Source organism: Macrotis lagotis, chromosome 2, assembly GCF_037893015.1.
Source record: "Macrotis lagotis isolate mMagLag1 chromosome 2, bilby.v1.9.chrom.fasta, whole genome shotgun sequence".
In the NCBI taxonomy this organism is placed as follows: domain Eukaryota; kingdom Metazoa; phylum Chordata; class Mammalia; order Peramelemorphia; family Peramelidae; genus Macrotis; species Macrotis lagotis.
This window is the reverse complement of record NC_133659.1, coordinates 75,436,217-75,449,968: the sequence shown is the minus strand read 5'-3', so window position 1 is coordinate 75,449,968 and position 13,752 is coordinate 75,436,217. Positions and strand designations below refer to the sequence as shown.

The 13,752-nt window shown below is 37.3% G+C and overlaps 1 protein-coding gene across 4 annotated transcripts in view; it reads right to left on the bottom strand.

The window, feature by feature from the left end:
• XPR1 (xenotropic and polytropic retrovirus receptor 1) overlaps window positions 1-13,752 on the bottom strand; it is a 192,023-nt gene that overhangs the window by 21,031 nt on the left and 157,240 nt on the right. For 3 of the 4 annotated variants that reach the window (XM_074222173.1, XM_074222174.1, XM_074222175.1), the window contains one exon: window positions 11,619-11,785. In XM_074222173.1, the coding sequence (XP_074078274.1) occupies window positions 11,619-11,785 (167 nt within the window). Of the gene's footprint in view, window positions 1-11,618; window positions 11,786-13,752 lie in introns of those variants that run through there. The other variant, XM_074222176.1, reaches the window with a different exon arrangement.

Sequence of the window (13,752 nt, the reverse complement as noted above, 5' to 3'; positions counted from 1 at the left end):
AGTTCTATGACAGCTGTATGTTGAGTTTGAACTCTGATTTACTTTTTTTTTTTTTTTTTTTTTTAAGGAGTGGCAGCCCAGCTAAATTCCTGACCATATCTTAGCCTCAGTCTCACCCTGGATCTTCCATCACTGCCTGGAGTTTCCTAACCTGGAAAATCAACCTACTCCCCCAGCCTTCTTCTCCTGGAATATGCTTTTAGGCCAGTCCTTTCTCCCACTGGCAAGTTCCTACCCAGGCTTCCATTTTGGGGAGGGTGTCAGACAAGCTATACTATTTTTCCCCTCCTGGCTATGACTCTTGACTTTCTGGTCTTTAGGACTCCACTCAGGTGTAAATATCTTCCCTCTTCCTTTCTTGTGCTTTTCAGTTCCCTCTTATGTGCCCCATTAGAATAGATCCTTGAGGGTAAGAACTTTCTTTCTGCTTGTAGCTGCATCCCCAGCGTTTAGCACACCTGTCCATGTAAGTGAGGAAGGCAGCTTGGTACAATGAAAAGAATGGGAGACAGGTTCAGATCTTGTCTCAAATACTGCATGAGAGACCTTGAAGAGGTCTCTTCAAGAGACCACTTCACCACCTGGGTCTTTGTTTCCTCAACAGTAAAATCAGAGGGTTTGTATTACATGGTCTCTGTGTCTCTTTCTAGTTCTAGATATAATTTTAACCATTCTTAGCGAAAGCAGACTAAAGTATTCTATATCAACAGAGACATAGAACCTCTTCAGTGATCAATCAATAAATTATTTATTAAGCACATACCATGTGCAAGGGATTGGGTCACTTTGCGGAGGGAACAAAGACAAAATCCTAACAGTCTCTGCCCTACATTGTATTGGGGAAATAAGAAATATATGCACATACAAGATAATGGGGGGAGGGTACTAGAAGTTGTGAGCATTCAGTGAAGTTTTCATACAGAAGTTTGCATTTGAACTGAAATTCTTAAAAAACCAAGAAATTCTAAGGAGCAGAGGTGAGGAGAAAAAGCAATATAGGCAGCAGGTGCAGTTGACTCAGAGATGGGAGAGAGGAGCATTGTGCATGAGAAACTGCAAGAAAACCAGTTTGCTTGGAGTACAGTAAGAGGAAAGTAAGAAAGAAAAGTAAGCTGGCATTGTGATCCATGATTTCAGGAGTGTGAGCAGCTCCTCTATTTTGGTGAAAATCATAGCTCTTCTACATGACAATGTCACAGAGAGGTGGTCAATCCTGAAAATATAGGTTTCAAACATGGCTGGGATGGTTTTGAGAGCACAACCAGCCCTGGACTGGGTGCTGTTGCTATTCAACACCAAGTCCTTCTGTCCTCCAATATCTCCTAAAGTCTGTCCAAACTCAAGTTCACTGTTTCCATGATATGATCTATCCATCTCATTCTCTCCTGTCCCTTTCTCCTTTTGCCTTTGGTCTTTCCCAACATCAAGGTCTTTTCCAATGAGTCGTGTCTTATCATGAAGCCAAAGTATTGACGCTTCAGTATTTGTCTTTCCAATGAACAGTCTGAGTTAATTTCTTTATGTATTGATTGGTTTGATATCCTTATTGACCAAGGAACTTTCAAAAGACTTCTCTAGCATCACAATCTGCAGAAGCATCAATTCTCAGCTTTCCATAGTCTAGCTCTCATAGCTTTACATTATTCCTAGAAAAAGTATAGCTTTGATAACGTGAAACTTTGTCAGCAAGATATCTGCTTTTTGAATATACTATTCAGATTTGTCATAGCTTTGAAGGTGAGTACCTTCCTTCTTCCTTTCCCTTGCTTTTCAGTTCCCTTTTATGCATTTGAATTTAATTCCTAAAAACACAAGAGATTCTTCCAAGGAGGATGCATCTTTTAATTTCAAGACTGTCACCATTTGCAGTAATCTCTGAGCCTAAGCACTATAAAATATGATACTGCTTTCATTTCTTCTCCCTCTATTTGTCAGAAAGTGATAGAACTCTCAGTTGCTAAGATTTTAGGTTTTTTTTTCAATATTAAATTTCAAGCTGGCTTTCATACTCTATTTTAGAGACTCCTTAGTCCTTTACTTCCTGCCATCAGAACTGTATTGTATGGATATTTCTCCCAGCAATCTTAATTCCAGCCTGGAATTTCACAAAATGTACTCTACATACAAGTTAAATAAAAAAAGGTGACAATAAACAGCTCTGCATTTCTTTCCCAATCTTGAACCAGTCAGTTGTTTTATGTGCAGTTCCAATTGCTACTTCTTGACTCACACATGGGATCCTAAGGAGATAAGAAGGTGATCTGGTCCTCCCTTCTCTTATGGTCTTGCTTCAATTTGTTGTCATCCATATTTTAAAAGGCTAAGAGTGGTCAATGAAGCAGAAGTAGACATCACTTCCACTAACCTTATTGTTAGCAATGTTTCCTAAAGCCTGCTTGATGTCATTCGCTAGGATGTATAGTTCCAGGTCAATAACCATACCATCAGAGTTATCAGTAATGTTAAAATCTTTCTTGTATACTTCTGTTTATTCTCATTACCTCTCTTCAATTTTTTCTACTTCTGATATGTCCCTACCATTTTTGCCTTTTATCTTGTTCATTTTTGCACTAAATATTCCCTTGATAGCGCTAATCTTTTTAAAAAATTTTATTTAAGGCAATGGGGTAAAGTGACTTGCTCAAGGTAACACAGCTAGGCTTATTAAGTGTGTGTGGCCGGATTTGAACTCTGATTCCCCTGACTCCAGGGCCGGTGCTCTATCCACTGCACCACCTAGCTGCCCCTACCTCTAAGAATCTGTTTTAAAGTGACTGCTACCATAACAAACACAAATTTTAACATCTATAACCTACAGGTGGAGAATAATAATAATAATTAACATATGCTTAACATATTCTTTGATTTACAAGGTTTTTTTTTACAATTATCTTGATTCTCTATTAGTTCAGTATTAGTTATATTTTTCTATGTTCAATCATCTGCATATTTAATAAGCATGTTATTTAGCCCTTTACCTAAGGTACTAAAACAAATAAACCAAAAAACTAACAAGCAGCTCTGGGCCTTCAATGACCCCTAGTATACACTACTCCCTCCTCCTCCTTCTCCTTCCTCCAATCAGATTTATATTATGGTCTAGGCCACATCTGTTCATCCTCTTCATAAGAACAATGTGAAAGGCTACCACAAACTTCAATCAGGCATTTATGAAGAGACTACTATGTTCCAGATACTGTACAAAGTGCTAGTGAAGTAAAGAAAGGTCAAAACAGGCTCTGTCCTCAAGAAACTCACATTTTAATGGGGGTGGGAGGCAGAGAGAATAACTAAGTATATATAAGATGAATTCAGAGTAGACAAAAGATGATGGAAGACCCTGGTATCTGGGGCTCCAGAAAAAGCCTCCTGCAGAAGGTAGATTATCCTGGAGAAATGAGCTGAATACTTCCATAGTGTTCTCAACAATCACCAACCAATGGTAAACCCCTGACAGTACACCTCAAGTTGAAGTCAATCTGCCTCTACTTGATCTTCCAACTGAAGAGGTATTGAATGCCAGAGATTTACAAAGCAGGGAGTCCACTGCTCATACAAAAGCTGACCAAGTTACATGGCAAGGGGAGGTCATCCCCCAGAAGATCACGGATGCCTCTACTGCCCATCTCTATAAAGGAAAAGGAAATAGGTTATCCTGTGACAATGACAGGGGAATGGGAGAGTCTCTCTTGAGTCACTGCTGGAAAGATTCTTGCCAGAGTTCTCTTTACTGGGTTAATCCTTTATCTGGAAGATGGTCATCTACTTGAGAATCAATGCTTCAGAAAGGGTCAAAGAATGTTTGACATGGTATTTACTGGCTGACACTGCCAGAAGCAGAACAGAGGTCTGTATAAAACATACTTTGATCTAACAAGAGCCTTTAATAGTTAAGTCATGAAGGTCTGTGGAAGATCATGGCAAAATGTGGCAGCCATAATTAGTTCATCTAGATTTATGCCAGGACCATAATGGCAAGCTGGCCCAGGTTCTGGATGATGGACAAGGCAATGTTTCCTCAGTCACCAATGGAGTGAAGCAGGGCTGTGTCCTTGCTCCCATGATTTTTTAGCATGTTGTTTTCAGCAATATTGTCTGATGCCTTCAATGAGGAGGAAGACAGTATCAATTGTTTAACTTGAATAGGCTATAAGTCAAGACTTCAGTGGAGGGAGAGTGGGTGTGTGGATTTTTGTGTGCAGATAATGGTGCCCTCTGAAATGCAGAGCATGGATAAATTCTTTGCAACTTATGCTAGTCTTGGCCTAACAATTAATACCAAGAAAATGAAGGTCCTCCTCCAGCCAGTCCTCAATCATCCATATGTGGAGCCATCAGTTACAGTAAATGGAGAAGTTCTGAATACCATGGATAAGTTCACTTACCCTGGAAGTATCTTTTTGAGGGACGCAAACACAATGAGGTTGTACTACAAGAGTTAGCTTGGTCTCTAGAAGGCTCTGAAGGAAAGTATGGGATGGAAAAGTAAACTAGTCTGACTACCAAACTGAAGGTATACAAAGCCACTGCAATGACTTCCCTGCTGTATGCCTGGGAAACCTGGACAGTCAGGAAACTGAATAGCTTCCATTTGAACTGCCTTAGGAAGATTCTGAAGATCACCTGGCAGGAGAAGGTACCGGACAACTGAGATGCTTTCTTGGGCTGAATTGCCATGCATTCAAACCCTACTGCAGAGAGGGCTACTTCCTTGGGCTGGCCACATAGTTCAAATGCCAAATGTACATTTGCCTAAGACTATTTTATGGAGGATTCACACAAGACAAGTGTTCTCATGCTTGCTAGAAGTGACACAAGAGTACTCTTCAGGATTCTCTCTCTGATGAACTATGGTATTGCCTGTGAAACACGGGAGACACAGGCACAGATTCATCCAGCATAGCATGCCCGCAACAAAAAAAAGGTGCAATTCTATGAGTGAAGCAGAATTGCAGTAGCTCAAAAGAAATGTGAGATGCACAAATTTAGAGACATTTCCTTTCCAAATGATCTTATAGATTATTTGTGCCCAGCCTGAGGTAGAGCCTTCTGTCCGCTAACTAGTATGTTCAGCCATCCACACTTTACTTTGACCTTGACATTATGATGTCATTGTGGTCTTCAAGCACAAAGGACAAACAACAAAACAATGACAACAATGTGAACTGACTCTTGAAGAAAAGCCTTAGATTCAGAAAGGCAGAGCTGGAAGAGGAAGGTATCAGGCAGAGTGGGGTGGGGAAGCTTGTGTGAAGGCAGTGAGGCAGGAGATGGAAGGCAATGTGTAAGATCAAATTAAACAGGGAAGTGAAGTATAAGAAGACTGGAAGACTAGGAAGGTACTAGGTTATGAAGAACTTTAAATGAAACAGAGGACTTAAACCACTTGGTGATTTCATTGTTCCCATGTATTCTATCATCTCAATGAAAATTATCTTCAGATAGATTTATTTAGCACTAACCTTTATTTAGCTGACCTCTACAATTGTCTATTGGACATTTCAAACTGGATGTCTCAAAGACATCTTATATTGTACATATCTAAAGCTGAATTCATGATCTTTCCCTTCAAACCCTCCTCTGCTCTTAAATCCCCTATGACCGTAGCTCCTTCAAGTTGCTTCTCACTCCCATTCATCCTCGACTCAGTCATCAAATTGATCCTACAAAGTATGTTAAGTATGATCTTGTACTTAAAAGTATGATCATATTACTGCCTCCCATACAGTCTACGCCAGTGACTATCTATTGCCTATAAGATCAAATATAAAATTTCTAGTTTGGCTTTTAAAATCCCTTCATAACTTGGCCTCTCCTTACACCTGATTGCCTTTAGCATACTCAACACTGACCACACAGGATATTTCATTCCCTGACTCTGGGCATCTTCACTGGCTGCTCCCCATGATTGGAATTCTTTCCTCTTTATCGGACTTCCCTGTCCAACTAAAATCCCATTTACCAGAGGAAGTTTTTTCCTAATGCCTCTTTACTCTAGTGCCTTCTCTCTGTTAATTATATCCTGTCTATAGCATGTCTGCACTCAAGTGTTTGCATATTGTCTCTCCTGGTTAGACCATGAGCTCTGTAGGAGAGACTGCTCTTGGCTTTTGTACACTAGCACTGAGCACTGGGACTGGCCCATGGGAGGCACTCTGATCTATCTGAATATGCTGTAGACTAATAGCTTTGGGATTTCCTGATCTACTGTTTCTCTTCATAAGGCCATGATGGCTCATTCTGATGACACATCCTCTTCTTGAGATTCCCTAGAGGAGCTCCTTTTAGTCAGGGTCTGTTCTTCTGCTTCTTCCATCTTCTGAATGTGAACTTCATGGGAGGGTGGGCTCTGCACATTTCTGGGGAAGGTACCCCTTGTGCAGTGTAGGCTGGAGAGCTGTAAGCTTTCAAGGCTCCCAAGTGACATGATCTCAGCTCAAGTCTGCTCATGGCCCTCTGCTTGTCCTGGCTGCGAGTCTTAGTAGGCTACTGCTGGACTTAGCCAGGAAAAGTCATAGGAAGCTCAAGAGGCTTAGGGTGACTCAATTAGGATCCTTAGAGCTTAGGCTGGAGGCCAGAAGGAAATCTCTGCCTTGCTCCCAAGATGAAAGTCATACAACTATTGTGTGCTTCTGAATTTGCTCTTCAGTCAGTAACCAGCTATGGCCTACCACCAACTGTGAAACTGTTCTTGACTACCTCTGAGGTTTCTTCCTGGGATCTGTTACTAGGAACTGGGCAATGGATGATCAGGTAACAGATGGCACCTGTTCCTGCTCCCTGCTCTACTTCAAGATCCCCAAAGATTTCTTTGTGTCCTATTATTCCTTCCCAGGTACTTGATTTTGGCCCATCTTTCATTCCCTGGGTGCTGCGATGCTCCTAGCCAGACCCTATCTCCATTGTCTTCCCCTAAGCCAATGTGGGTTAGAAAATGACTCACTGCAATTTCTTTCTTGCATTTCTGGATGAGAATTCAGTCTGATGCATTTTCTGGATCTTTGTAGAAGAAATGTGGTGGAGGAATTGGTTATACTGTTTCCTGCTATCTGCCATCTTGTCTCCACCTTTCCACTTCTCTGTAGGTTCGCTAATTGTCTTTTGTTCTTTCAGCACTCAAGAATGTAGTTTAGGGGCAGCTGAATGGTACAGTAGAAAGAACACTGGCCCTGGAGTCAGGAGGACCTGAGTTCAAATCCAGCTTCAGACACTTAATAACTGCCTAGCTGTATGACCTTGGGCGAGCCACTTAATCCTATTGCCTTACAAAAAGCAAGAAAAGAAAAAAAAATAGTTTATCTGTGCTAAATGACTTGAATATTAAGAGTAACTAGATACCCTCTTAATATTCTACCCCCTGTTTATTTAATTAGTTAATTAATTGGTTTTTGCAAGGCAAAGGGGTTAAATGTCTTGCCCAAGGTCACACAGCTAGGTAACTATTAAATGTTTGAGGCCACTTTTGAACTCAGGTCCTCCTGACTCCAGTCAGTACATTATCCACTGCACCACCTATCTGCTCTTCACTCTTGTTTATTTTAGATACCAACTTCCCATTAACCAATTCTATTCTGTCCTTTCTAGTAAAAAAGATGTTTTCTTACTAAATTTTCTCCCTTTTGACACTACTTAAAGAATAAAATGTGGGAAGCCCACAAATCATCCAACTCACACATAAACAGAATACCCCAGTTACACGGAAGTAGTCATTCAGCCTTTGCTCTAGAATTTTTGGTGAGGGAGAATCCCTCAACTTCTGTGACAGTCAATTTTTGCATAGTTCTTAGCTGTTTGTTAGGACAGCTGTCAGAATAGCAAACCTAAATTTGCCCTCCATTTCTTTCATTAACTGTTTCTAGTCCCTGACAACAAATAGTATCTTTCTCCACATGACAACCCTTCAAAGACTTGAACACAAGTCACCATGTATCCTCCAGAGCTTGTCTTTTTCTCAAGGGTAAATGCTGGTTCCTTCAAGTGATTCTCCTACAGTACTTAATTCCAGTTGCTTCTCTTTGAATGTTCTACAGTTCATCAACATCCTAGGTACTTTCATGACCAGAACTGAATACAGTTCTCCAGATATGGTCTAAGCAAGGTCAAGAACCAGAGGACTCTCTCCAACTTAGTTCTGCACACTCTGCTCCTCTTAATAAAGTCCAAACTCTGTGTTATCCTTCTTTGCTACCACAGGACACTGCATGCTCATAATGGGTTTGGGGGGGGGGGTATTCAGTGGGGTTTTGTGATGGGAAAACTAATCAATCACCTTTCCCCTTATACTTTTTTTTTTTAGGTTTTTGCAAGGCAAATGGAGTTAAGTGGCTTGCCCAAGGCCACACAGCTAGGTAATTATTAAGTGTCGGAGACCAGATTTGAACCCAGGTACTCCTGACTCCAGGGCCGGTGCTTTATCCACTGTGCCACCCAGTCGCCCATCCCCTTATACTTTTGAGATTGATTATATGAATACAAGTGAAGATAATACCTTTATCTCTTTTAGTTTTATCTTTATTAGATCCAATCCAATGCTCTTTTCTGTTATGATCTCTTTTAGGAATTTCTAACCCAACTTGATGACCTTGCTTACATTGTCTTAATTCAAATAACTAACAAAAATTTTAAAGAGCCCATCACTGATCCTTGGAAAATCCCAGACTTTTTTTTTCAAGCTGACAAAGGATCATTAATGATTTCTCTTTGGGTCTAGCCCTTCAATTAGGTCTGAAACCTAATTCTATACTGTCTAGCCTAAGTCACCATCTTTTCGAAAAGATTAGCAAGAGAAACTTTAAAAAGCTTTGTTAAAATTTAGATTAACTATATCAACAGTATTGTCCTGTCCTAATTGTTCCTCAAACTTGAAAATTCATTTCATGCACTCCTTGCATTCACCATGCCTCAAATACACACTCTACCTTATCTATAACTCTGAGAATCCTTTCCTTTTTTCAAGACTTGTCTTAGACATTGTTTTCCCCACAAGGCCTTACCTGATTTCCTAACTTGTCAGTATCTCCCCCCTACCCAGAACATGCTGTATTATACATATTTTTTGTCTATTTTGTATCCCTTGCACTTAGCAAAGACTTGACATAAAATAAGTACTTAATAATGAATAATATTATTAATAGTTTTTGAATTGTTAAGCAAATTAGACAAGACCTATGCTCCCTCTTTCCTACAAGGTCAATTTCTAGCAGACTGTTAAAAAACAACCTTGCATTTATTATTTCTCTGACTTAATGGCAGCAACTGGGAATATTTGAAATTTCTGTAGAGAAATATTCATTCATTCAATTAAACTAGTTCTTGAAAGAAACCACGACAATTAAAAATGAATCAATTAGAAGTGTATTCCTGATCTAGACTATGCATTATTAATCTGGGGGTCTATTGGTAAAAGGTCTGGGGACAGATTTCAAGGGAGTCTGTGAATGGGTATTGGAAAATTGTTTTTTAATTTATATTAGCCTCTAACTGAAGTTTAGCATTTTCTTCAATTATTGAATAATTTTTAATTATTCCTTCAATAACATAAAACAATACATTCTTTTGAGGTGTCCATAAACTCACTGACAATGGAGTTCATAACACATTCAAAAAAATCAAGAATCCCTGATATAGACAATAATTATTAGTGATGTATTTCCATCATCATCTGATACCTGCTATACAAGTTTGTCTTGAGGAGAGCATTATATAAGCTTCAAACTTTAAAAATGTGAAGAAGTGATTCCTATTATTGTAGCTTGATTATTGTTTTGCTTATTCCTATTGATAACAAATAGCTAACATTTATATAGCATCTACTATGTAGCAGGCACTGTTAAATCTACTACTGTAAATTTACCTTCCTCTGTATTTATATAGTTACTGTTGATTTTCCCCATCTTTAATCCTTTATCTATATTTGAATTATATCAAAGTTTGCATTCTTCATAATGCAATATATTTAATAGCATTTAATAGACTATTTAAATGATAATTTAATAGGAAAGAGATTCATTTAAAAATAAAATAAAAAATAATTCCTTTTTTATTCAACCGATGGTTTCTAAATGCATTCCCAAAGAGGTTGTATAAAAATTTTATGACTTCTTCCAAAGAGATCTGGGTATGGTATTGAAGGACCAGAAGGTAAACCTCAACTTTTCCACTTATTAAACTTGTTTCACCTTGGACACTTAAACTCTTTGATTCTCAGTTTTTTCAAATGTAAATTCAAAGGGCTTGACAAGATGATCTCTGAGGTGCTTCTAGTTCTAAATTCATGACTGTAACAAACATAAAACTCACATGCTGTTACAATAATTTTAAGTGAACATTACAATTGTTTAGTGTATCTAATGAGACTTGATTATAAAAGTTTTTGAAATTACTGGGCAATTTAAGCATTTTTGCTACACCAATTTGCTTAGTAATCATATCTGCTGCGTCAGGATTTGATCCACAGCACAAGAAAATTTAAGTGATGAAAAGCAGAATGATATAATGGAAAAAGAGTAAGATTTGGAGTCCAAAAACTCCAGTGGCTACTTGCTATTCCTGTGATCTTGGGCAAATAATTTCTTAATCTAGAAAATGGTCTAAATCAACTTTTTGCTTATTATGATGGGTGAAAGATGAAAAGACCAAGGACTTAAGTTTGCTCTTCCTAGTATTATCAATTTATTAATCAATGTATGGTAATTGCCAAACAAACTGAAAAGAGACTTAGCATAGGTCTAGACCCCAAATATGGGGCAGGGGGGACCACAGATTTTTATATATTAAAAAAACTCAAAATTCAAATGCTACTCTGTAGGGCAGGGGGAACAACACAATATTAAGTAATCTGATTTCTAGTTGAAGGAAAGATTATGAACTTTCCAATTTGGGAGGGAGAAAGCAAACAGGTATATAATTCCCTGAATTCAGAAAAGATGTGTGCCACTCTCTCCAAGTGTCTATATACAATCAAATGAACATTAAAAACAATCAGTATGGGGCCAGTTTTCAGATGACCTATGGGTTGCTTGAGATGTAAATTTTGAGTGCATCATTCTTTGGATTTGACCAGGATGCTGGTCAGCATAACCAAGGTCCTTGGTTAAGGATCTCTAAACCAGTAGGAAGAAGTGATCCAGTTTCTGTCATGAAGACTGCAATAAACAATATGATAAAGTTTTCTCATAATTCTCACAACTGAATAAAGTTTTCTCACAAGAAGAATTTGGAACAGATTTCATAAATGAAAATAAAGGGAACTAAGCTAGCCTCAGAACTGAGTCATGAGATGGAGTCAGTGGTCCACTCATTTCCCATAATTAACCAGTGTCTTAATCTTCTCAGTTCCCTCATTACAGATCCTTTTGGTAGTCTGGAAAAACCTACAGACTCTTTATTGGGATCATGTTTTTTTAAATGCATAACACACACAGGATTGTAAAGGAAATCAATGGATAGTGAAATACATATTTTCCCTAAGTTTAAAGACCTCACAAAATCAATCCATAAATCCGAGGTTAATTGGCTTAAATAATCCCTCTCAAATTTAAACATACGATTTATGATAATATATCATGTCCTGAGATTGTTCAAAACCTTTTACAAACATGAACATTTTGAATACATACCTTTTGGGGGTAGACAATCTCTTCTCGAAGGAAGGTATTTTCCCCAGCATTCCTATCAAAGAGACCCCAGTCCATCTTCAGATCCCAGAAGAGGGTATAGCAGGAACTGATGATGTAGAAGACAATCAAAAGATAAAAGAACACGGAGGTGTCTGAGTGGTTTCGAGCTGAGGGGAAAAAGTAAGGGTAGGAAGAGAAGGATAGAAGGAAAACGAGTAGATTTTAATAATGTTAATTATCCATTAATTCCCAATAATCACCACCATTCTTTACCAAATTCTTATAAAAGATCAACTAAAGAAACTTTTCATCTGAATAGATTTTTGAAAGGGAAGTTTTTAGGAGCTCTTCACTATGTATCAACAAAAACAAAATCCAAACCCTATAGAGTAGAAAAATATTATTCTGCCTCCATCCATAAAGTGGCAGTTTAAAATCAAGGATAGGGGCGGCTAGGTGGCACAATGGAAAGAGCACCAGCCCTGGAGTCAGGAGGACCTGAGTTCAAATCCACCCTCAGACACTTAATAATTACCAGCTGTGTGACCTTGAGTAAGCCACTTAACCCCATTTACCTTGAAAAAATAAAATAAAATCAAGGATAAAAAAAAACTAAAATTTTTTTGACAATAAAGTCATGCTATGATTGTATGGTTTAAGGAATTTTTAAATAGTTTCTCTTATCTTTCATTTATAAGGTATTTTTTTTTTTGCAGTATAGGTGAGTACACCAAATTCTCTTTTTAGATAAAATTCTAGGGAAAATGAAAATAGAAAAGACTGAAAGAGAAAACAATTTTCTAAGCATGACTTTATCTTTCAAGTCAATGAGGGTATTTTATGTTGACTTTCCTTCAAGTTTACTTTGATACATAAAAATCTTTTTATGTATGCTATGGTTTATCTATAAAGTCACAGAGTCTGCATTGTGGAGGCAGTGTTCATGTAGATGAAATCATAAAAGTCAATGACATATTGAAATGTGATTTATTGATGTTCTATGCTATTGTATAAATTTGGAAAAATAAAAATCACATAATGTTTAAAAGTACCACTGAATTATCAGAAGTATACTGTTATCAAGTTGTTTCATATTGTAGGCAATGTAAGCTATGGATATCCCTTAAAAATATTCTGAGGGATTTCATATTAGTTGCTTTTCGAATATAAAAATACCAGAAAGCAGGCAAAAATGTTAGTTTATACTAAATTTATACTAAAAAAATTAAAAATGAGACAGAATCTATCATAGCTTAGTCATAATGTTTTTCCTTTAACATGTGCCAAGATTCAAATGTAATGGGTACATTCAAATGTCACTAAAAATAAATGTGGTTAAAAACAGGAGACAGATTGGAGTGATGCAAATAGTATTCTTAAAGATAAAATGGAAAAGCTTGGATAAACCAGAATCAATTTAACATAAGACCATAGTATTTAATAAACCTAAAGTTTCCAAAAACTTAAGTAAGGGAGGACACACTATGAGAAAAAACTGCTGGGAAAACTGGAAAAAAAGAAGAAATTAGTGTTAGACTAATATCTCACACCACATAGAACAATAAATTCTAAAAGGATATAAGACCTGCATGAAAAAGTTCACACAATAAACCAAAAAAGAGGCATTTCAAAGGAGATGATTTTACAACTATGGACAAAGAGGAAATGAGTTTGTCATTTAAGCAGGGAATAAAACAAATGATTTTAATAATATAAAATTGATATTTTATGAAAAGAATCACTGCATTGGAACCAGAAGGGAAGCAGTTATATAGGAATTTTTTTTTTGGTAAGAAATTTCTCTGATAAAGGTACAATATCTAAGGGATAGGGATATGCCAATCTATAGATAAATGGCCTAAGTATATGAAGGGACATTTCTCAAAAGAAAATAAATAATAATAACAGAAAGAGAAATTTGAACAACTTTGAGATCCTATCTCACACATAATCAAGCTTTTTAAAAGGATAAATGGATTTTTAAAAATGACAATGTCAGGAGAGCATACTCTTAATAATATTTTAAATATTTTATTTTTTGTAATTACATGTAAAAATTTTTAACTTTTTTTGAGCTCCAAAATTTTCCCCTCTATCTTTTTCCTTCTGCCCTCATTAAATAATAAGCAATTTG